Source organism: Crocuta crocuta, unplaced genomic scaffold, assembly GCF_008692635.1.
Source record: "Crocuta crocuta isolate KB4526 unplaced genomic scaffold, BGI_CrCroc_1.0 scaffold15, whole genome shotgun sequence".
Taxonomy (NCBI): domain Eukaryota; kingdom Metazoa; phylum Chordata; class Mammalia; order Carnivora; family Hyaenidae; genus Crocuta; species Crocuta crocuta.
Genome location: NW_027530508.1, coordinates 4,022,662 through 4,046,788, shown reverse-complemented (window position 1 = coordinate 4,046,788; position 24,127 = coordinate 4,022,662). Strand labels below are relative to the sequence as shown.

The 24,127-nt window shown below is 41.5% G+C and overlaps 1 protein-coding gene across 5 annotated transcripts in view; it reads right to left on the bottom strand.

Moving 5' to 3' along the window:
• Positions 1 to 24,127, bottom strand: part of CSNK2A1 (casein kinase 2 alpha 1) — a 50,757-nt gene that overhangs the window by 3,674 nt on the left and 22,956 nt on the right. For 3 of the 5 annotated variants that reach the window (XM_077767026.1, XM_077767028.1, XM_077767027.1), the window contains exons 2-11: positions 17,030 to 17,239; positions 14,904 to 15,015; positions 11,560 to 11,661; positions 11,000 to 11,050; positions 9,627 to 9,686; positions 8,068 to 8,151; positions 4,400 to 4,510; positions 3,380 to 3,481; positions 1,726 to 1,826; positions 810 to 958 (exon numbers count right to left, since the gene is read on the bottom strand). In XM_077767026.1, coding sequence (XP_077623152.1) covers positions 810 to 958; positions 1,726 to 1,826; positions 3,380 to 3,481; positions 4,400 to 4,510; positions 8,068 to 8,151; positions 9,627 to 9,686; positions 11,000 to 11,050; positions 11,560 to 11,661; positions 14,904 to 15,015; positions 17,030 to 17,130 — 973 coding nt within the window. In that variant the 5' untranslated portion in view covers positions 17,131 to 17,239. Of the gene's footprint in view, positions 1 to 809; positions 959 to 1,725; positions 1,827 to 3,379; positions 3,482 to 4,399; positions 4,511 to 8,067; positions 8,152 to 9,626; positions 9,687 to 10,999; positions 11,051 to 11,559; positions 11,662 to 14,903; positions 15,016 to 17,029; positions 17,240 to 23,934; positions 23,954 to 24,127 lie in introns of those variants that run through there. The other 2 variants (XM_077767029.1, XM_077767030.1) reach the window with 2 other exon arrangements.

Below are 24,127 nucleotides of genomic sequence, written 5' to 3'. Positions count from 1 at the left end.
AGGGAGATGTGGTAATTATCCACAGCAGAGCTAATTTAGAACCCAAATGTTCTTGTCAGGTTTATGAGACACTACACTCTAACCTGGCCGGGACGGTAACCCTGTGTCAGTGAAGAGCTGTTACTGCGCTCCAGAGCCCGGCCGGCCAAGCACGGTGCTGCCCAGTGGCCAAAGCCGCAGGTCTGTGCAGGCTGATGCTACCATCACACACTCACTCTCCATCTCAATCAGCCTGGCAGTTTGCTTCCGGCACGGAAGAGCGGGCAAGGCTGTCATCAGTTCCCTGTAAAACCATCCCACCAGCCCCCAAGGAGCGACCCAACGCTGAGGCTAACGTCACAGTGAGGACGGGGTGGGACCAGTGGCATTTTCGCTCAGGACGGCACCGTCAGCTATGCTCACAGACCTAGGTCACAATGTTCACAGAGTAAGATGCTAAGCTTCCTGGGCCCTCTCCAGCGAAGGAGGACCACATAAGGACAGAGCAAGGCCGCCGTTCTAGCGCGGCCACCCCAGACCAGCCACCGAGAAACATCCCCCACGTGGGAAGAAAGCAGTTTGTTCAGGAGCGATCACGTGTCACGCTGCCTGTTAAACAACCACAGTCCTCCCAGGGCAGCTGCCGTCACCGTTCCCAGCGGAAGACACCGAGGTTCACCGGGAGCGAGGGACTTGACGGCAAGCTAAAGGCAGTTGGGATTTCAATTCCGTTGGGCCCAGAGCTTTCTCCACAACATCTATTCTCCCCTGCCTCGTACAGTGTGCTGGGTGGGCCTGCACATGCTCTGTGGACCGGACACTGGACTCACAGAAATAGGGGTGCTCCATGGCTTCTCTTGCGGTAAGCCGTGACTGGTGGTCATATCGCAGCAGCTTGTCCAAGAAATCCAAGGCCTCGGGGCTGACAAGGTGCTGGTTTTCACTGTGGACAAAGCGTTCCCATCGCTTACGGGAGTGTCTGTAGAGCCAAAGTGGGAATGAGACATAGACCGAGGGGCACGGAAGCCCAACATTTTAGTCCTACATTTTCTCTAGTGGCTAGGAGCCCAGCTGATCGCAAAGAGACATCAGGACTCAAGAGAGTAGGTCAGGCACCACTCTGCCACTAGGGAGACAACAAAGCTAATTGGAGAGACTGGAAATAGCAGTGTTGCAGAGAAGGGAAATCTGGGTCCTCACAATTCTACACAACATAATTCAGGTTACTTCACAGGATTAAGGGCTCCTGTCCTGTGTAGCAAAGCGATCAGGTGGCTGGGCCAACCAGGCCTCTCCGCCCCCCACCCCCCCAACGGCGATTCCTGGCATCTCTGCCACTTGGCCAGCAGAAGCCTTTTTTCATCAGGCAAGTCCACCTCCTCCAGTGAAATGGTTAATGAATTCATATTGTGTCTAATTCCTAATGTTGGCGTTCACTGTCTGCAAATCAGTCTTGAAGCCTGCATTTCCTGTTTCTATTTCTCCTTTAAGGATGGTTTTGTCATTTGGAGAAACAAGCTAAATCAAGAGATTTTGGTTTTTGACCCCTAACATTCATTCACTTGACAGGAATCTGCAACCATAATCTCCACACACTCAAGACTCCTGGTAAGTGAAATCTGGGAAACACACTATTTGGGGAATCCTCTACCAAAGGCCTGCTCAGGCAGCACCCTGCACGGCCAGACCACCGACACACTCGCAGTGCTGGCAAAGAAAACTTAACTATTCTGTTTTATGACTTACCTGCCCAAGATATCATTGAAACGTGGATCTAATTCAATGTTGTATTTGTCAATATAGTCATATAAATCTTCTGTCCCCAGAACCTTGGCTATCCTCACCAACTAGGATTGAAGAGACACAAAAACTCACACCACAAACACATCACATAATTAAATCAACCAGCTGTAACTGAATTAACAGAAAAGGGTCACCATGGCTATAGGTAGGCATGCTAACTTCTCACAATATATTTCAAATTTCTTTGCGTGGCAAGAAGGGATTTCTATATAAAATTCCCCAAATCATCATTCAATGTGACGGTGTCAGGGAAAAAAAGCAAAAAAATTTCTTTTTAACGCTTACTCATTTTTGAGAGACACAGAGGAGGGGCAGAGAGAGAGGGAAACACAGAATCTGAAGCAGGCTCCAAGTTCTGAGCTGTCAGCACAGAGCTCGACATGAGGCTTGAACTCACAAACCCGAGGCCATGACCCGAGCCAAAGTCGGGACGCTTACCCGACTGAGCTACCCAGGCGCCCAAGCAAATGGTCAAATGGTCTTGTAACNCCACCCCACCTCAGAGCCCGGCTGAAGACATCCCTCCTTTGGGGAAGCCGCTCTTGTACATGCACACCGCTCACTCCCGCCACAACTGCTTCTTGTACCTGGTCTGATTCTACTCTGACATTTATGACTTAGAACTTATTTCCTTATATGTCCAGTTCCCTTACTGGATAGACCACGAACTGTTTGACAGAAGGGACTCTTTTTTTCCCCTGTATTGCTCGATCCTGCACGGTCCTGACAACAGGGTTACTGATTTTAACTGACTTCAGGTGGTATTCTTTGATTCACTAAAAATGGTCATGTGCTCAAACAAGGGAACAGTACCTTCCACGAGGTCCTAGAATCATTCCAAGTTCTACTGAAAGAAATGGCCCCTTGATCTTTATGGGGAAGTGGAGCTAGTATAAAAAACATCAACTACATTTCTACTGAAAACATCAACTTAACTCGTAGAAAGAGACAAAGAATCACAGAAATGCCACATATAAACGCAACACATTGGAGGAAACAGCTCTTTAATGAAAGCTTACAGTAGGAGATTCTAAGGTAAAGTTCTATTTCTTAAACTAGTATTCTTTTAATTGTATATGCTTTATAAAATAATTTTCAGGGGTGCCTGGGTGGCTCATTCGGTTAAGCATCTGACTCTTGTTTTCGGCTTAGGTCATAAGCTCATGGTTTATGAGTTTGAGCCCTGTGTTGGCCTCTGTGCTGACAGTTTGGAGGCTGCCTGGGATTGTCCCTCTCTTTCTCTGTCCCTCTCCCGCTCACACTCTCAAAATAAATAACTTACACACATTTAAAAAAATAATAATTTACACACATATTTTGCTATAAAGCAATCACTGCAAATTAAGAAGACTAAGAGAAAAACTGATTTCAAAAGGCTCCCAAAACACCAATCTGAAAATCAATGTCAGTTTGGCTGAATAAACAATAAACTGGAAATTACTGTAGGGCCCGGCCTAAGAGATTCTGAATTAGCAGGTCTCAGTGGGGGCCGGTCATGTGTATTTTAGCAAGATCCATAGCAGTTTCTAATGGGTAGGCAGATCTGGCCATCATTAAGTTAGACCAGTGAGTTCCCTAATGGGAACAAAATTATCACCTGATCGTAATTGTCATGTCCATGAAAAAATGGCTCCTTCCGGAAGATCATACTTGCCAGCATACAACCCAAGCTCCACATATCCAAACTATAATCATACATCTGGATTAAAGTAAAAAAAAAAAAAAAATTAGTTATACACGAATGTCCTGTCATCTCAAAATGAAATACTGCTCTTTTACTATTAAAAATATATATCACTCCACTGAGTCAAAGTCCAAAAGTTCAAAAACCAGTAACACCTTCATGTATTCCTTTTCAGTCTTTTTTTCTATATACCTGTTCCACCCGTTTCAAAACAATCTGCATGCTATTCGGAATTACTCTTTTCATCACTTACCTAAAAGATCCCAAACTGTTACCGCCCAAGGTTTTAGTGCATAAATGTTTCAGAATTTAATCTTTAATTTCTCCTACAATGTGTTTTGTTTTTCATCACTATTATAAATAATGCTGTGAAGAATATTTTTATGCATAAAATGTGTTTGGGGCTCTGGGTTATAGCCTCAAGATCCCAGAAAAGCCATTTCTAGGACAGAGTTTGAAATTTTCAGTGTGTGTGATAAGAACCTGGGAGGAGCAGGCATGAGAGGTGTCCCCAAGGATTTTGTTCCTGTGAGGAGAAAGAAGGCTTTTGTTCTTTTTTGGTAAGGGGAAGGTCTTTAGAATACAATTTAAGAAAATCACAGGAGAACATTTTTGAGTTTATTTTAAGGTTGGTTAAACCTAGCTTACGATTCTCAAACTAGCTCTGGAATTTGACTCGAAAAAGTATCTCTGGTGTACCTTCTCTTCAGTTAGGATCAAAAGCAGATCTATTCATATTCTCCTGACGTTATGAAAATAAAAAAAACAATACAAGTTATGATGGATGAACTGAAATGATTCGTATTTTACATTCATATAAAAGGGACAGCCACATATGTGCATAAATGACCTCCTCAAAAGCACAAAATGACATTTCTCACAAATTACGTGCAAAACACAGGACCGAAATTTGATCGGCGCTTCTCTTCTCACCTGATAGTCTACAAGTAGCTCAGGACCTTTGAAGTATCGGGAAGCAACTCTGACATTGTATTCTTGGCCAGGATGGTAAAACTCGGCCAAACCCCAGTCTATTAGTCGTAGCTGAAAGAAAAAAAGGAAAGAATAAATCATGAGTAGTTTTAGCTTTCGTGCTACCCCTCACACTGCCATCAGAATACTCTTAAAAACACTGGCCGTGTCACTACAGTGGCCTTTCCAGTGACTACCTATCTCCTGCATTTAGGACGAAAACCAAACTTCTTAGCTTGGCACACAGGGTTCCCCATCATCTAGTTCCTGTGCCACAGTGGCACTCACAGTTTCTGAAAAACACCATCTACTTTGCACAATACAGACAGATTTTATTTTCTAGTTTTATTTATTTATTTATTTATTTAAATGTTTGTTTATTTTTGAGATAGAGCATGAGCATGGGAGGGGCAGAGACAGAGGGAGATATAGAATCTGAAACAGGCTCCGAGCTGTCAGCATAGAGCTGGACTCGGGGCTCGAACCCACAAACCGTGAGATCATGACCTGAGCTGAAGTCAGAGGCTTAACCCTACTGAGCCACCCTTTATTTTTCAGTTTCATAAGTATGCATGCATTTGTGTATAGTTCTTTGCAATTTGATCACATGTGCAGAGTCATATAGCTTCGAGAAGACACAGAACTGTTTACTCACTACTTATGTCCCTTGTGGTATTCCTTCCCCTCACTTCCCAACCCCCGGGACAACCCCTCTGCTTTCAAGCTCCAATTCTGTCATTTTGAAAAGGGACTCATTAGTGTAATTTTTTGTGACTGCCTTTTTTCACTCAAGATGAGATTCACCAAGTTGGTGCTTTACCACTAGTTCTCCCCCCCTACACACACACCTTTTTAATGATTTTTAAATAATCTTAGGATGCCTGGGTGGCTCAAGTGGTAAGGTATCCAACTTCAGCTCGGGTCATGATCTCGTAGTTTGTGAGCTGGAGCCCCATGTTGGGGTCTGTGTGGACAGCTCAGAGCCNGTCCCCACAAAAAAAAAATCAAACATGCTTAAAAAAAAAAAAAAAAAGATTTTTAAATAATCTCTACAACTAACATAGGGCTTGAACTTACAACCACGAGCCCAAGAGTCACATGCTCCACTGACTGAGCCAGCCCCAGGAGTCCCTAGTTCTTTCCTTTTTAATGCTGAAGAATACTACTTAGTAATAATACCACATAATGCCACAGTTCAATTACTCATTCACCTACTGAAGGACATTTGGGTTTTTCTCAATTTTGAACTATTACAAATAAAGCCATGTTCGTTCATATATAGGTTTTGGGGTAGACCTAAGATTTTGTTGCTTTGAGATAAATGACTTACTCCTGGACTGTTGGGGAAGCATACATTTAGCTTTTTTTTTTTTTAATATTTTTATTTATTTCTAGGAGAGAGAGAGAGAGAGAGAGACAGCGTGAGCAGGGGAGAGTCAGAGAGAGAGGGAGACACAGACTCCAAAATAGGCTCCAGGCTCTGAGCTGGCAGTCAGCACAGAGCCTGACGCGGGGCTCGAACCCACGAACCGCGAGATCATGACCCAAGGGAAAGTCGGACGCTTAACCGACTAAGCCACCCAGGTGCCCCACATTTAGCTTTTTAAGAAGCCAACAAACTAGGGGCACCTGGCTGGCTCACTTGGTTGAGTGGCCGACTTCAGCTCAGGTCATGATCTCGCGGTCTGTGAGTTCAGGCCCCACGTCAGGCTCGCTGCTATCAGTGCAGAGCCTGCTTCGGATCCTCTGTCTCCCTCTCTCTGCCCCTCCCCTGCTTGCACTCTTTCAAAAATAAAATAAATATTAAAAAAAGAAAAGAAACCAACAAACTAAGAAGCAATAGTCTGGCATTTTCCAAGATGGCCATGCCACCCCACATTCCTGCTGGCAATGCATTAGAGATGCAGTTTCTCTGCATCCTTGCCAGCATGTGGTATTGTCACTATTTTTAATTGTTCTAATAGATGTGTAATGAGTTTTTAAAAATTTAAGTGACAGCGTGTCAACCTTCTGCTCAAACCCTGCAAACAAACAAATAAACAAACTCTGCATCTTCACAGAAAACCCTGACAATGATCTTTAAGGTTTTAAATGATGTGGTTCTCTATTTCTTTGATCTCATTTTGTCCCCCCCCCCCACACCCATTCATTCTACGTAGATCTATCTGTCCAACATGCCAGGCACATTCTTACCTCAGGGCCTTTGCACCTGCCATTTCCTCTATCTGGGACACATTTGTTTTTGAGATTACATGGCTGGTTCCCTCCAAGTGTCATTAAAGTGTCACCTTCCCAACGAAACTTTCCCCTTACAAACTTATTTAAAACCCTAACACCCTCTACGATTCCCTATTCATGATTTCTCTTCCACATCACTATTTTTTTTTTAATGTTTATTTACTTTTGAGATAGAGGACCTCAGCAGGGGAGGGACAAAGAGAGAAGGGAACAGAGGATGTGAAGTGAGTTCTGCACCGATAAACAGTGAGCCTAAGGTGGAGCTCGAACTCATGAACCAAACTGTGAGATTATGACCCGAGCCGAGGTCAGATGCTCAACCGTCTGGGCCACCCAGGTGCCCCTCTTCCACATCACAATTAACTTTCTACCCCACCAGACTCCTGCAAATGCAAGCTCCCTACGGACAAGAATTTTTTGTCTGTTTGTCTCACACATATATCCCCAGCCTCTAGAACAATACTTATTAAATAGTGTGAGTCTAAAAGAATATTAATTGAATGAATAAATCAACTACGTCCCCACAGTCTACAACACATAGCTATCACTGACTATAAAAGGTGGGCTTGGTCACCCTAAAAAACTTGATGATAAAGCCATGTAGTCAATGCAGCTCTCATTAAAAGCATTTGTACAGCTCAGGGGCCTCATGACCCTTGCTCTTAAGCAGCGGCATTTTCTGAATATTTTATCTATCTCACAACCATGTATACTTAACTCTCACAATAATCTAGTGGTATGCAGAGCAATTATTATTATACCCATTATAAAAGAAAAAGGAGGTAAATGAGGAGTTTCCCAAGAAATTAGTTATTTAACTAATGAAACTAGAAGCCCACTTCCCTGCCCAAAGCTAATGTTTTGCCTACCAATCTGGTTTATTATTTTTTAATATTTATTTTTGAGACATAGAAAAGCAGAGTGCAAGTGGAGGAGTGTCAGAGGGAGAAAGGGAATCCAAAGTAGGCTCGAGGCTCTGAGCTGTCAGCACAGAGTCCGATGTGGGGACCAAAGCCATGAACCATGCATGAGATTATAACCTGAGATGAAGTTGAATGCTTAACCGACTAAGCCACCCAGGCATCCCCCTCCTTTTTAAAAAGTAATTTCTACACCCAACATGGGGCTTGAACTCATGCCTCGAGGTCAAGAATTGTGTGCTCCACCTACTGAGCCAGCCAGGCTCAAATCTGTTTCCTTCACAGTATTCTTAGGAATATGAATAGTGATTTCAACATTCTGATTTGTTAATGAGTTCATTCATTCACCAAACATTTATCAAGTGCCTAATAGGCACCAGTGACTGTAACAGATGCCAGGGATAAAGTGTTGAAGATGAGCTGCTAACTCTATCATCTTAATAAATAAGACTGGTCAGTCTATCACTTTACCTTTCTGTGCTCATGATCAATCATGACATTATGGGGCTTCACATCTCTGTGCATAATTCCCATGCTGTGACAATAATCCAGGGCCTGTAAGAGGAAAGGTTAAGAAAGCAAGTGTTAGCCTGCTGAAGAGTGGCTTTCTCAAAGTCTACTTTTTCCTCCATAGTTTTCCTTCTAGCCTCACAAAAACCCTGTGAGTCAAGACTAGGACAGTCACTCCCACAGGTACTCTTCAGAGACTTATTCAAGACCCCATAGTCAGGACAACGCACAGCCTCAGAACTTCAAGTTCTGTTCCTACACTGTCGTTTCAACATTCTTTCCGTTCAAAAACACCAAAAATGTGTACCACCTGCAACACTTCCAATCTCTCCCCCTTACCCAAAGGACGGATTATTTTCAGATAAACACAGGCCCCTCAAAAGAAAATTGGTCTGTTTTACAAATCTTATTCAAAGAACAAGAATCCTCTAGCAGTTAAGAATACACAATACGGGTTGGCAAACCATGGCCCATGGGCCAAATATGGCCTGCTGCCTGTTTTTGTGAATGTTTTATTGGAACACAGCCACACCGATTTGTTTACATATCGTCTCTAGCTGCTTTTGTGTTACCACAGGAGCAGTGTGAGAAAGACCGTATGGCCTACAAAGCCAAAAATTTTACTGTCTGTCCCTGTACCTGATTTATAACATCAAATTTGATTTGAAAACCACGTCCAATCTCAAACCAAGGTGAATTGAGAGGCATAACCTTTGGGGTTTGCTAATCCCAGCCTTTAAGCCAGCTGATGTCATTGGTCAAATTCCTGTACTTCCTGAAAGGCAACTTGGGTTCCTATGGTTTCCAGGGCTAGACAAGTATATCCTTAACTTATGACGTCCTGCTTGTCACAATACTGCACAAGCCAATGGAAAGATGAAATATCTCTGCTGGAATAGTCTTTTTAGGGTACTACTAAGGTTCAAATGCAGGCCTTACAGCAACCCTCATTTAGTAAGAAACTTTAGCCACCTCTTCTCAATTTTCTTATCTATAGAGATGATCTTAATGCTTACTAGGAGCAAGATAATTGGTGATCCCACATTAGAAATCAAAGTACACTCTAAATCAGCAATCTCCGAGCAGAGATTGACATAATCCTGAGGACAATGACCCTCTGAGGGCTGAGTTAGTTTACTGTTTTACTGTTGAATTTTAAGTAAAAGAAAGTATACCACAAGCCAGCATATCAGAAGTTATTTTTGTACGTTTTGACAATTTAACTAACTTTCATAGGAGTATGATGGAAGATTACAAATATTTTTTAAAGGGGTCCCAGCTCACTTCCAAGTACCCTTTCCAAAGCATTCTAAATTACATTCTTACTAGACTCATTCCATAACGTTTACATTAGCACAAGGGCTCTGATGCTACTAACTTACTAAACACTTATATGAATATGAGGCCCCTTCTTTCAACATACTTTCCAAAGTTAATTCACTGGCTTTTCCACAATTAATTGGACCATTTAATACAAGGAAGAGAAAACTAGAGATATTTAGTATTCCAGGTTCCCTTACCTTCAGAATCTCATACATGTAAAATCGAATATCATAGTCTGTTAACGTCTGGTACAATTGCTGTTAAAGACAAATGCAATATTTGAGCCATGAAATAATGTTGATAGGAAAGCAATTTCTTATCTTTGTCTGTAGTAATTCAAACCAAGACTTGGCTCGTTTGCTACAATTCTAGATCTGTCTGTTCATCAGTCTTTACTTCTCCAACATTTGCTTTTTAAAAGAGATACTTTTAACTCTATACATAAGAGTGAAGATTTACTGAAACCTGTATTGCTTAAGCTATAACCGACTGTTGGGAATGTACCGATTTATATATGCAACATGCATCGATAATACACATTTACAGTTTAGTCTGCTTTTCATTTACCTCCAGACCTTCTAATCCAAGGCATTCCGGCATATATACACACTCCTTAGGGGGGAACTAACCCACCTTTGAGGTACGTAGCTATACAGGCACTGTGGATCACCAGTGAGTGTGCAAGATGGTTTGCTGCCAAATCTGTCAATTTAACAGAAATATTCCCACCCCAATTTGAAAGTAAACTCTGATCGACTGTTATGTATCCTTGCCAGGTTTCCAGAAGCTGGAGATTTCTTTTTTAATCTATGTATCATTCAACTGTGATATCCTGACAGTTTTCCTTTAAGTTATCATTCTGCTCCTAAAATAGTTTTCCTTTTTTCATCCTCCCAGCAAAGGTTCATAGGACTCACCCATTTGCTGATATCTAACATTCTTACTACAAGTCAAGTACCTTTACAGCTTGTAACCCAAGAGAGTGCCCACATTCCTCTGCTATACTGGAATTGAGAGCTGTTTGAAATAAGGAGGCCACCAGATGGGCTGAAGTCAGAGATCTATCTGTTGTAGAGGTCTGTTTTACACCAGAGTTTATAACACACTTCTCTGCCCACCCCTCCTTTTTACGATCTATAGCCCAGAATTTCCGAGGGACCAAGGTATAAGCAGTCCTTGCTTGTACACACACAATGCATTCCTTCTTGAACAAAGTTGTTTTAACGTGAAATGCTCTACGGCCAGATCCTGACTGGACATGTGCTGTGGCCTTTATTAGGTGTGACATCTGTAGAGACTGTCAAATGAATGACAGAGGTGGTGAGAAGTAAATGTACTGGTAATTAAAAAGAGTACAGAACAAACAAAAGAGCAGACTACCAAGATGTGGAAAGTAGAGGCTGCTGGTATAGGACTTTCTTGATCTTAAAAACAGGGGTAAATTATCTTGAGGATAAAAAGCTCTTTTGAAGCATGTTAGGAGGGAGTTCTTCTAATAGTAACATCGCTAAAAGGCTTTCTCTGTGGCCTACCATCCCAGCACCTTGAAATGGTCGGTTATGTAATATACCTTGAAGTCTGTGTTGTTTACGTGTTCAAAAACCAAGGCAGGGGTTCGTGACTAGGGGAAAGAAAAAGAAAACACACGTTAGCAACAGCCCCAGCAGCTGCGGTGGGCACAGTTTGCGGACACTACGCGGTGAATTTGGTGGTCCTCGCCTCAGCAGTAGGAACCCTCTATTGCTACAAGCCCTCCCCGCTCTGATCATCACCACACTTAGGTCATTTTTGGGATGGATTTCAAACAGAAGACATGGAGCTGAAGTCTCACCAGGCTCTAGGCAGCCCGACAATGCGCCCATCGCCCATCGGCATCGGACCTGAGTTTGCAAAATGGATTAACACATTTCAGTTTCCAGTGCTATCAGTCTCTTAGCCTAGAAGAATAAGAAATAGTCTGTGGGTGGAGGTCTCTTTGAAAGAAAGACCCAAGCTAGTTAAATGGTATAACTGATTAAGCACTTTTAAAGCAGGACTTAACGGTAGAGGGGGAAATAAAGAGGCCAGTTGTGCTCCGGGTCAAACACCACCTCAGCCCTGGTGGGCCTTGCCAGCGCCTACCATACTCACCACAGGGTCTTTTACAATGTCTGCCAGTGTGATGATATTGGGACCACCTCGTAAATTCTCCAAAATCTTTATTTCACGCTTGATTTTCTTCTTCTTTACTGGCTAAAAGGGTAAAAGTACACCAGTGAAATTATTGCAGAGTATTTCAACATGTACATGTAACACATAAATGGCTGCTTAGGAGCTCTCTGAAGGAAGGATATGCATCCGTCCCATCTCTGAACCCCCTTCTCCTACCCCTGTGCCAGCGATTCTGTGGGTACTGAGCAATCGTGGAACTGAAAGAAAACAAGATTCTCTTCCCAAAGATCAAACCTCTGCAGAACTAGTATTTAATTCCATTCATCAATCTTAGCATGTTAACTTTTTAAAACTATACAGACTAGGACTTTAAATTGTTAGTAACACTAAGATATATCTTGTACAAGTCTCTGACAATTAGGATGAAACAAGGCTCTTTCCATTCCTTCAAGTCTACAGACTTCCCCCACCCTATAGAGAGGAATTCAGGACCAACAGCAAGGATGACCAAACCATCTTTGTGCAGCATAACTTTGTGGGTAAATGTGGGCCTTGGAGTCAGACTACCTAACGTGAATCCCACTTTCATTACCTGCCGGCTGTGTGACTACGGGCAAATTACCCAAGTTCCCTAAGCCTTTCATTATAGGCAAAAATGATCGATAAGAGTACCTATCTCAGAATATGGCTGGGACATAACCCATAATATCTGCCTAACTTTATCACCAATATTCCTATAAATGAACTGTTCCGTCCATTTTAAAAAGACCACTCTGCAGAGTCCCTTGAGTATATCTTCCATGTTCCTTTGTCCTCACCCATCATTTCTACATCTGTTCTTGTACAGAAATCCTTTCCATTTTTCTGAGGAGGGCTTTGGTCCAACTGCACCCCCTCCACAAAGCCTTCCTTCTTAATAGTCAAAAACAGTGCTAGTCCAAAAGGAATACAATGCAAGCCACAGGTGTATTTTAAATGTTCTAGTTAGTACCCACATTAAAAAAGTAGAGCAAATAGAAGTAAACCAAATTAATTTTAATATATTTAACAAAATATCTGTAAAATCTTATCACTTTAACATGTAAATCAATATAAAAATTCTAATAAACTTATATTCTTTTTTTGTGTGCTAAACCTCTGAAATCAGGTGTATTTTATCCTCACAGCATATTTCAAGTTGCACTAGCCACATTTCAAATGCTCAAAAGCCACATGTGGCCCATATCTCCTACACTGGACCATGCAGGTCTTTCCTAGGGTGTCAGTCACCCCAGACTATTGATACGCTGCATATAATTCTCAGAAATTGTTTTAAGTATGTTTTGTCTCTTCATCAACAAGATCAGTGGTTACGAAACTTCATGATCAACAGTCACCTGTATTTTGTTTTTTAAGTTTATTTTGAGAGAAAGAGCAAGCAGGGGAGGCACAGAAAGAGGGGGAGAGAGAATCCTAAGGAGGCTCTGCACGTTTTATTTTTAAAACGTTTTATAAAGTTATTTATTTATTTAAAGAGAGAGGGAGAGAATCCCAAGCAGACTCTGTGCTGTCAGTACAGAGCCTGACTCAGGGCTTGATCTCACAAACCGTGAAACTGTAACCTGAGCCGAAATCAAAAGATGGACACTTAATTGACTGAACCATCCCCAGGTGCCCCAGTGGGTAACATTTGAAATGGCTCCCAAGTTAAAGCAAACACTTTTTTTTGTTATTTGGGCTTAACTACTTAAAAGTTACTGATACAATATGGGTGCCCATAACTTTAGAAAGTCTGGGAAACTTTGCTTCTCAGTATGAGATCTGGAAAAGTTCCTATAGCAAGAACTATATGCCAAGTTCCTGCCATATGACAGCGCACGGTACAGTTATAAGTAACTTACAAGTTGCAGATTGGTAGCCCACTGGTCAAATCTGGCCTGCACAGCGTTTTTATTTATTTCCATGTTTTTAATGTTTATTTATATTGAGACAGGAAAAAAGTGGGGGAGGGGCAGAGAGAGAGGGAAAGAGAGGAAAACAGCAGACTTGGTGCTGTCAGTCCCACCTCACAGACCATGAGATCATGACCTGAGCCAATATTAAAAGTTAGACGCTTAATCAACTGGGACACCAGGCGCCCCTGTAGTGTTTTTTAAAACTCTTGAGCCAACATTTAAGTTTTGTTTTGTTTTGTTTTTAAATTTCTGAGAGAAAGAGAGAGACAGTGTGAACAGGAGAGGGTCAGAAAGAGAGGGAGACACAGAATCCGAAACAGGCTCCAGGCTCCGACCTGGCTTTTAGCACAGAGCCCGGAGCCTGCTTCTGATTCTGTGTCTCCCTCTCTCTCTGCCCCTCCTCTGCTCACGCTGTCTCTGTCTCTCAGAAATAAATAAAATACTTAAAAAAAGTTAAAAAATATAAATAAATAAAAACCAGGGGAATTCGTATATAAATACAAACTTTTACTTTCTTTTTGCAGAAGAGTGTCAGGCAACACTGGACCTGCGCTCCTGCAAAGCAGTTATCAGCTGGGGCTGGAGCACAGGCACTTACATCGCACTAGTTGTGCAGATGGCAACGGCCTGCCATTTAAAGGCCTGCATTTGTGACTCCTCATCCTTACCCAGAAAAGGAAACAACTGATTGAAAACAAAAGGATGGACTATAACTGGCAAATAGAAAATTAGTATTAGGCGAGACCTAGGAGAGAGAAGATTGAAACTTTACTCTCTTCCTCTGCCACAATCTAACTGAGCCAAACTGCTTCTTTTGCTGATCTGTCAAAGAAAGACAACCTCTTCCAGCTGCCTGGGTGGCTCAGTTGGTGAAGCCTCTGACTTGGGCTCAGGTCATGATCTCATAGTTAGTGAGTTCGAGCCCTGCATCGGGAGAACCCCACTTCTCTCTCTCACTTGAGCACTCTTTCTCAAAAAAAAAAAAAAAAAAAGTTAACATCAAACTTGCATAGGACACAATAAAATTAAAGTGTGAAAACATTACAAAAACCTTTTCTTTAAAAAAAATTTTTTTGATGTTTTTTAATTTTTGACAGAGAGACACACAGCGTGACCGGGGAAGGGTCAGAGAGAGAAGGAGAGGGAGATACAGAATCTGAAGCAGGCTCTAGGCTCTGAGCTAGTTGTCAGCACAGAGCCTGACATGAGGCTCGAACCCACAAACCGTGAGATCATGAGCTGAAGTTGGTGCTTAACTGACTGACCCACCTAGGTGCCCCTACAAAAACCTTTTCAAATGCTACTTAAAAAAAGGTATCACTATTACTTAAAAACAAAAAACCTAAGTTCCAAATACTTCTGAGATTATAACCACCTTCTTATACTCACCTTGAGAATTTTAACAACAACTTTTTCATTATTTGTGATGTTGATGGCTTCGAACACTTCACTGTATTTACCCCGGCCTAATTTTCGAACTAGCTGGTAGTCATCTTGATTACTGTGAACAAAAAGTCAAAGTCACAATGATTTCAAAAGTTCAAACTGTAAGACACTAATTAATTTTAAAAACTCTACCACCAGTAAAAGAAATAAAAGGTATTTCAAATAATTCCCAAACTGGTTTCTCTGTATTTTAAAAATCAGGCCATTAATTAAAAAGGTGTGTTCTAAATCCTAGAATTAGAAAAGTTTAAGCCTTTCAATTATTCTTTCAAATCCCAAAGTTTCATTTCTAGTGGCATACCACACAGCTACCTTCTATTAGGGTCTGTTATGTGTTCGTATCCAACAACAGACAGCTTTCCCTTGGAGGATAATTTTCATATATTTCTGTACTCTGGTGCCTGGCTCAGTGCTGGCACCTAGCAGGGAGTCAATTCGTGTTGTAAGAGTATTTCAACTCAGCCACACACCAGAAGCAGATTTTTAATGGATGTTTTTGCAAATAAGTGGCTTTCAAACATACAGGCTTGACTTCCCACTTGCCCCCCAAGGAAAGCCCTGAGGACAGTCCATGTAAGAAGTTTGCAAATCACAGTACAGATCATGAATCATAGTTAGGGGTCCCTTCCTCTATTTTTACCCATATTCCATGACCACTAGCAACATCAGAGGTAACAAATAAGGGAAATGCCAATATTTTCTCCCTGCCTCTGATTACAATTTAGATGCCTTTGCTTAAAAAAATAAGTAAAAAAAGAAAAAAAGTCAAAATTCTATTCACTCCTGCTGGGGATACTGCAAATCCAACAACAGGTAACAAACTAGCCATCCACCGTCCTCAAGCCGCTAAAAAGAAAGTGAATGAACAGACAAGGCAGATAGTACTAAGGACAACGGACAGTGTATGTAGTAAGACAGGTCTCGGGGAGGAGGCTCTTAGTTCTGACCGAGTTCCCCCGTGGTGGGCACAGAATACAAAATGTGCGTGAGCAAACAGCGCCGCGCCACATCTTGGAAGGGTTCTTCAGTGTTATGTAAGCAGAACTAACTGCAAAGCACTCAATTCAAAGACAGTGGTTGAAAATTCTTTAGCAAAACACAGGTTTTCCTGGAGTTGGAAGCCTGTGACAAGAGAGGAACTGTTAGATTATCAACAGCAACATTTATTGATATTGTACCGCTGGTTCTTGATGGTATCTACGAAGCACTCTGTACCTCCTTGTGCAGAGGCAATGCATTTACTGTTAAGAAGAATCTTGGCCCGATCAGGATTACAGGGGCCCTTTATATCAATTTGGGAGACCATCTTTAACCACTTATAGGTTATGTACATCACAAGTGAACAGATATACAATGCAGCATATGGGAGCTATAGCTTTATGCGTTTCCAAATTGCTTTCTTTTGCACTGGATGTCAAAATACTTTTATCACAGTAAGTATGACCTGATCAATTAAATGCCGACATGTTGGGACAAGAGATACAAACATCCAAATGAGACTGCACAGACAGCAGGGGGCAAACAGCTACTGAGGTAGACTGCAACTATTCAAATTGGAACCGGGGCTTCATTCCATGTTACACATGGCCTGCCACATGATAAGGGTAAACGCTGATAAGGGTTTAATTTTGCTTCTATCAGAAAGAGGACATCTTTCTGGAGAACTGTTTCATCCTTCAGTATCATCATGGGACAGCATTCTCTGACCTCAAAAATACTTTTATGTAAGAGTATGGTTTTTAGAATCTCTCCACTACTAATTCTCACCGAACGACAAAGCCCTTAGCCGAGACAAGCTGACACGTAACTCTTTGTTACCAGCCTTTTATCCAGAATACAGAAGTCCAAGGAAAAGTAAGAGACAGAAATAATTTTTAAATAATAAGCCCATAGAAACTGTTAATTTGCCAAAGCAATACCTTGCTTCTTCACTGCAGAAGAAAACACAAATCAGGTTTCAATCTCGAGGTTGATAAATGCAGCCAGGAAGGATTCCTAACACAAATTACTCAACAAATACACAAGAAGCAACCCTGAGTGAGGACAGTGAAGTAAAAGGAGACAATTACCCCCACTCCACCACGTGTGACTCATAATCCCAGTACTCTCGGGGTCTGTGCGTATTAACATCTGTGTAAACTCTGGCCCTGCTTGGCACGGGTCCCGACATGTCAGACAGGTTGGCGAATGAAGGTGGACTTGATGTTTGGAGATCTGGCAGTCAATGTGTTCAGAAGCAGCTGGGGGTATGACCTTGTTTCAGACCTGTTTTCTTCAAACTGCAAACACAAAATGCATAAAGGCCAAAGAATTATTTTTAAAAAAGCATATGTGAAGAAAAAAAATCATCTTACAATAATGGCCTCAAATACACCTCTGACTCTTCTACCTATTAACCAACGACTAGATCCCAACTGTGTCCACCACAGTGTTTCCTATTACCTGGAAAGAAAAAGAAGAAAGAGACAGACAGAGAAAGAAAAAAAAAAAACACCCAACAAACATACTTAAAACCACACTGGCCCTAATCCTATTCCGCAAAGTGGCTTGTTGCCTCATCTAAAGTTTGGATGCTCTTTCTAAGACAGCCTGGAAGGGGAAAATGGCACTGATAGACCTACCAACTACCATCTATACATTCCACAGAAATTATTGGCAAGAGTATCTATAGCTCAAGTAGGAGTGCTGACAGACTAGAATGGTGACAAAGCCGGGAGTACCAACTGTTAGCCTGACTCTAATGGTTATGAAACCAGGAAGCAAATAAAGACTTGTATGCATACATCAAAGTTCAATGTCTTTTTATAAAGATACAAGTCACTGAGGAATCTTGCATAATAATCAGCAGATCCTTAATTGTAGATCCTTAATCTTTTCAAATTGTGCCATTTGAAAGACACACTTGATTTCATTAAATTTAAAAATAGAAATAATTTCCTCTTGATTTAATACCGAAGGAACCTGAATAGAAACTGGTAGAAGAGAGTAATACATGTTACCTGGACTAATGCAAAACTTGACATAAAGGGAAAAGTGATAAAATTTTAGAAATACACTTTCTACCAAATCAGTAAACTAAGTCTACAGAATAGGTAAATTGTGATGTCTTCCTGTGACCAGTCCAATCTATTTATCTCTTTTCAGAGAATCCTACAGAATTTGTGGATTTCCTTTACTCTGCATTTCATTAAAAATGTATTGAGTCTCCAGATTTCATAACCGGAGAACACATCACTTATGTAGGTTTCTGGCTAAGGTTGTATAAGGCTGTGTAACCTCAACTTAACTACAAGGAAATACTGGACAAACAGAAAATGAGGAAGCTTCTACTAAAAAGGGGCAGTGAGGGGTGCCTGGGTGGCTCAATCAGTTGAGCGTCCAACTTCAGCTCAGGTTATAATCTCTTCCTGGTTTGTGGGTTTGAGTCCGGTGCTAGGCTGTGTGCTGACAGCTCAGAGCCTGGAGCCTACTTTGGATTCTGTCTCAGTCTCTCTCTGCTCCTCCCCCACTATCTCTCTTTCAAAAATAAACACTAAAAATTTAAAAAAGGGGGGGTGCCTGGGTGGCTTAGTCGGTTAAGTGTCTGACTCCGGCTCAGGTCATGATCTCATGGTTTGTGGGTTCAAGCCCCACACTGGGCTCTGTGCTGACAGCTAGCTCAGAGCCTGGAGCCTGTTTCGGATTCTGTGTCTCCCTCTCTCTCTGACCGTCTCCTACTCACGCTGTCTCTCTCTCTCAGAAATTTAAAAAAAAAAAAATTTTTTTTTTAAAGGGATGGGACACCTGGATGGCTCAGTTGGTAAAGTGTCAGACTCTAGATCTCAGGGTCGTGTGCTCAAGCTCCATGCTGGGCGTGAAGCCTACCTTTAAAAGGTGGGGGGAAGGGCACCTGGGTGGCTCAGTGGGTTAAGCGTCTGACTTAAGCTCAGCTCAGGTCATGATCTCACAGTTCATGAGTTCCAGCCCCATGTGAAGCTCTTGTGCTGATAGCTCAGAGCCTGGAGCTTGCTTTGAATTCTATCTGTCTGTCTATCTCTCTCTGTCCTTCCCCCACTCTCACACTGTCTCTCTGTCATTAAAATAAAATAAAATAAATAAACATTAAAAAGAAATTTAAGGGGCGCCTGGGTGGCTCAGTTGGTTAAGCATCCGACTTCAGTTCAGGTCAGATCTCATGGTTTGTGGATTCGAGCCCCGCATCAGGTTCTGTGCTGACAGCTCAGAGCCTGGAGCCTGTTTCGGATTCTGTGTCTCCCTCTCTCTCTGACCCACCTCCACTCATGCTCTGTCTTTCTCTGTCTCAAAAATAAATAAACTATAAAAAATAAAAATAAAAAAAAAAGGGATACAGATGTTCTTTGTACCACTTATATTTTTTGTTGAAATGTGATTTATAAAAACTGGTGAAATACACATAATATTTCCCAATTTAACCATGCTTTAAGAAATACAAAAAGTACAGGAGCTGTAGTTAACTCCCAGCCTCAGATGGCCAACTCATGGGTGGACATGACATTACAAAATGAGACCTCATTTCCCCCCGCCAGGAAATCGCCTGAGTCACATTGGAAAACATCCCCCAACTCCCATTTACTCCCATTTAGTTCACGTTATCTATCAGTCTCATCACCCAGTCTTCTGCTTTCTTAAGGCCTTGGCATTCTCTGTGAAGACCAAAGCAAGACTATCCACTAATGAAAACTCCTGAGATTCTCAAGTACTTGTCTGACTGACCCTTGAAGCTTTGTGCCTCATCAGCTGGGACCTAATCTATGAAGTAGTGAACTCGATTCTCCAGTGGGAGGACTACTTGCAGTTTTTGCAACACCAGGAAGAGGTGCTTCACTTTACTATCATGCATACCAAATAATCTGTTTACAATAAGAGAATCATTCACATGCATTTCAAATGGTTGGCTTTCATGAACTATATAGGGAGAAGAAAAGAGGGAGTCCTTGAACTGTACCTCAGCTACCTCAGACAAATAAAATGGTACAAAGAGGGATGGGGTAATAGTGACTGGCTGGGGATAAAGAGGGGACGTGAAAAGATAGGAAACAGAAATCAAAAATAAACATTTTAATCAGAAACAGTATTTCACTTGCAACCTCTGTAATGTGTTAGTATGTTCATATACAGCCTAACAAGAAAGAAATAAAGGGATGGCCTAAATTTCTCAATTATTGAAACTGGTTCTTTCATACGTTCCTTCCTTTCTCCATCCCTTAAATATATGAGCATCTACTATGAAAAAATATTCTGCTAGGCCTTGGGAACAGAATACCAAGCGAGGCAGAACAAGGGTGAGACAAATATGCCCTTAAGATTTTATCTGCAGACTAAGGATAATGGAAACTCATTGAGGAGTTATTTGTTAAGTAGGTTACATTCAAGCCCAATGCAGGGCCTGAACTCAGGACCTCAAAATCAAGACCCAAGCTGAGATCAAGAGTTGGACATTTAACCAACCAAGCCACCCACGTGCCCCCTCGCTGTTGAGTTTTAAGCAGAAAAGTGATCTGTGTGTACATTTTGAAAAGTTTACTCTGGCTGGATGTGGGGCAAGCAGAGGAACAGATTTAGGGAGAAAGAAGGCTGTTAACAGTAACTTATGCAGGAGCAATGACAAAAGCTTGACCAATGGTGGTAGCAATGGAGATAAGTGCACAAATGTGAGGAACAAAATTTATGGTGTAAAATCAAATAGCTCAGGGTTTTCTGGATAATGAGGTAAAAAAATGGGAAGTGACTTAGATTTCTGGCTAGAGAGACTGTTGATACTATTCATGGAGACAGAAAACATTCCGAAAAAGGGCTCATACATCAGGTTTTGGACTTAAGGTAAAAATGGATGACACATTAAAAAGGATACTGAATGAGCAATTAGATATTCCAAGTCTGGAGCTAAAAGAGCCTCTCAGCTAACCCTCTAGGCAGTTCTATGAGGCAGGTATTTCTCTCCCTAATCTACAGATAAGAAAACAGCCTAAATAAGTTCAGTAGCTTGGCCATGAATATCCAGGAGAGAGCTGGAATTCAAAGCCAAGGTGGCTGACCTACAAGGTTCAGATCTTCATTTCCATAGAACTGATCACTTTCTATCTCGTATACAATAGTCTTCAAAGCTTAGTTTCTTAGGGACACCCGGGTGGCTCAGTGGGTTAAGCATCTGACTTTGGCTCAGGTCATGATCTCACACTCTATGGGTTTGAGCCTCATGTCGGGCTCTGTGCTGACAGCTCAGAGCTTGAAGCCTGCTTCAGATTCTGTGTCTCCCTCTTTCTCTGCTCCTTCCTCATTTGCTCTCTCTCTCAAAAATAAACAAACATTAAAAAATTTAAAAAAACAACAACAAACCACACACCTTAACTTCCTTATTATTAGATACTTACCTCCCTGAAGTCAAGATCCATGTCTGATTTACCTCTTTAAAAAAGATATATATTTTAATGTGTTATTTATTGCTGAGAGAGAGAGAGAGAGAGACAGCGCAAGCAGGGGAGGGTCAGAGAGAGAGAGGGAAACTCAGAATCCGAAAGAGGCTCCAGGCTCTGAGCTGTCAGCACAGAGCCAGATGCAGGGCTCGAACCCACGAACTGTGATATCATGACCTGAGCCGAAGTCAGACGCTTAACCGACTGAGCCAACCAGACACCCCTGATTTATCTTTTGACTTTATTGTACCCAGTGCAAGCCTCCGCATTTTGTAGGTGTTCACTAAGTATTATTTGTTGATCAAATCAAGTTGTTTTTTGGTTTTTTTTTGTTTTTTTAAGATGAAATGAAAATGAAATGTGCCTCCAAAAGGTAGGGCAGCCCCATTCTGGCTCTCTGGTACAAAGCCAGGAGAACCAGAAGGCCAACTCAAGGGTTCCTGAGTGGTCCTCTCTGCATGCACGTTCTCTCCCCCAGTATGACAGCTTCCTCTGTTCAATAACAGGGCCACAGTTAAAAGTAAGAGAATACTGGAGAAACTTGATGTTAGCCATTTTTACAACAGCTTGTTTAGAAGTTGGGGAAAGTACCTGAGTCCTAGATTTCCTGAAGGTCAATCGTCCTATCTAGTGTTCATAATACAAGCACTCCCTAAGAAAATCTAACTTGCAGAAAAATATTAACTTTCCTACTAATTTCCATTTTAAATGGCCTAACTTCATCCTTACTGTCTCATATAACTGCATAAAAGGAGGTGTAACTTTAGCGGTTAACAACTTCATAGGACTAAAAGCCTTCAGACTGTTCAAACAGCCATGTTTTGTTTGTTCACGCTTAGCCTAATAGAAGCCAATTCATCAAGTGAAAAATTATCTTGTCAATAAAATTTTCTCTACTAAAGTCAGACTACACCTACAACCAAAGCCAGTCATATGGCTCTGTTTGACATATTCTTTCATAAAATGCAAGGAAATGAAAACTCCATCTAACTATGAGGCTAAAACATGTACTGCCAAAATCATAGGTTTGTCAACAGAAATGGAATACAGAACTAATTAATTGCAATAAAAACTCCTCTTGCCTTCTTCAGCCAATCTCTCCCTCTAATCTCTTCTACTCCACGTGATTTCTATTTTTCAATCTGGCAACTAAAAAGAAAATTAGAGGCTTAGTAAATGATCCAAAAACAGAAAACTGCATGTCTGATTAATCACTGTGCCAATATATTTTTATAGATAAATTTCCCAGTGGACCTGGAAAAGATTATTCTGGAACTTTAAAAGGTTAAGTCTGTTTTCAAACTTCAATACAGTTTTACTAGTTCTTTTAACCTTAATGTTTATGAGGTTCTCCAACTTAAATTTTTTTTAACAGTTTATTTATTTTTGAGACAGAGAGAGACAGAGCATGAGCTGGGGAGGGACAGAGAGAGAGGGAGACACAGAATCCGAAACAGGCTCCAGGCTCTGAGCTGTCAGCACAGAGCCCGACGTGGGGGTCGAACCCACAAACCGCAAGATCATGACCTGAGCCAAAGCCGGATGCTCAACCGAATGAGCCACCCAGGCGCCCCGAGGATCTCCAACTCAAAAACAAAACAACCTCAAAAAATAAATAAAAATAAATAAATAAATAAATAAAAACAAACTCTCCCATCACTAGATCAGCCATCGTGAATAAGATCTCGGAATCATTTAGACAGGGAAAGATTTCTATGGTAGGGAATGAGGAATGTGCTTATACTGCACTGACTACATGACTTAAGATGGCTTGTCCAGAGGAAATGCAGTTGTAGAAGGAGAACAACACTTTTTCAGCCCTGCTGCAGAGAATCAACTCTGCTTCCAAGCACTCGAGCAGAGCAGCATACTACAAAGAGAAACAGGATTTGTAGAAGAAACTCAGGGAGAACATAACTAGATACCTGTGACTTGCAGAAGCAAAGACAAACATTTAGTCACAAAACCATGTCTTTTCCCCTTTCAAAGTGGCAACGAAATGAAAACAAGCAGTAGTTAACAGAATCTGAATTACTTGTTTCATGTGTCCACAGTTCCCCTTAATTTCCCATTCTCTCCTCCTTTCCTATCAAGAGCAGAATGTTCATTCAGTGAGCATTTATGAAACAATTATTATGTACCAGGAAATGTGTGCCTATTGCCGGGAAGGGATTATTTCTCTAGGCCTTGGAGAATAAAGAGAAACTATCTCTGCCCTTGACAAAGAAAACAGACCATCACAATCTCAAGCAATTAGTGCTTGAAAGAATTAAGTTTAAGATGCTCTGCAGGAATTGAAGGGAATTTAAGTCACCCACCAACCCATTATCATTCACTCAACAAATATTTATGGAGTACCTCAAAGTCTAGGGAAAGCTGCCAGGGAAAAAGTAACATCTAAGCTTAGTTTTGAAAGATGCAGAGGAATTACTAGATGAAAAACAGTAAGACAAGAAATTGAAAAGCACAAGACTTTAAACAAGTTAAGGATTTTAAAGACCTGTAACGTTATACCCTAAAATTACCAAAGGCTGGCATACCTTGTCATTCCTTATAAGAAGCACATCAGATCAGCAATCCCTTTTTCCTTTTTTAATTTATCCTGGGGGTGGGGATGGGAGGGTGGGGAGGGGTAGAGAAAGAGAGAGGGAGACAGAAAGAGAGAGAATGAATGAATCTTAAGCAGGTTCCACACTCCGTGCAGAGCCTAACACAGCCCAACACAGGCCTGGA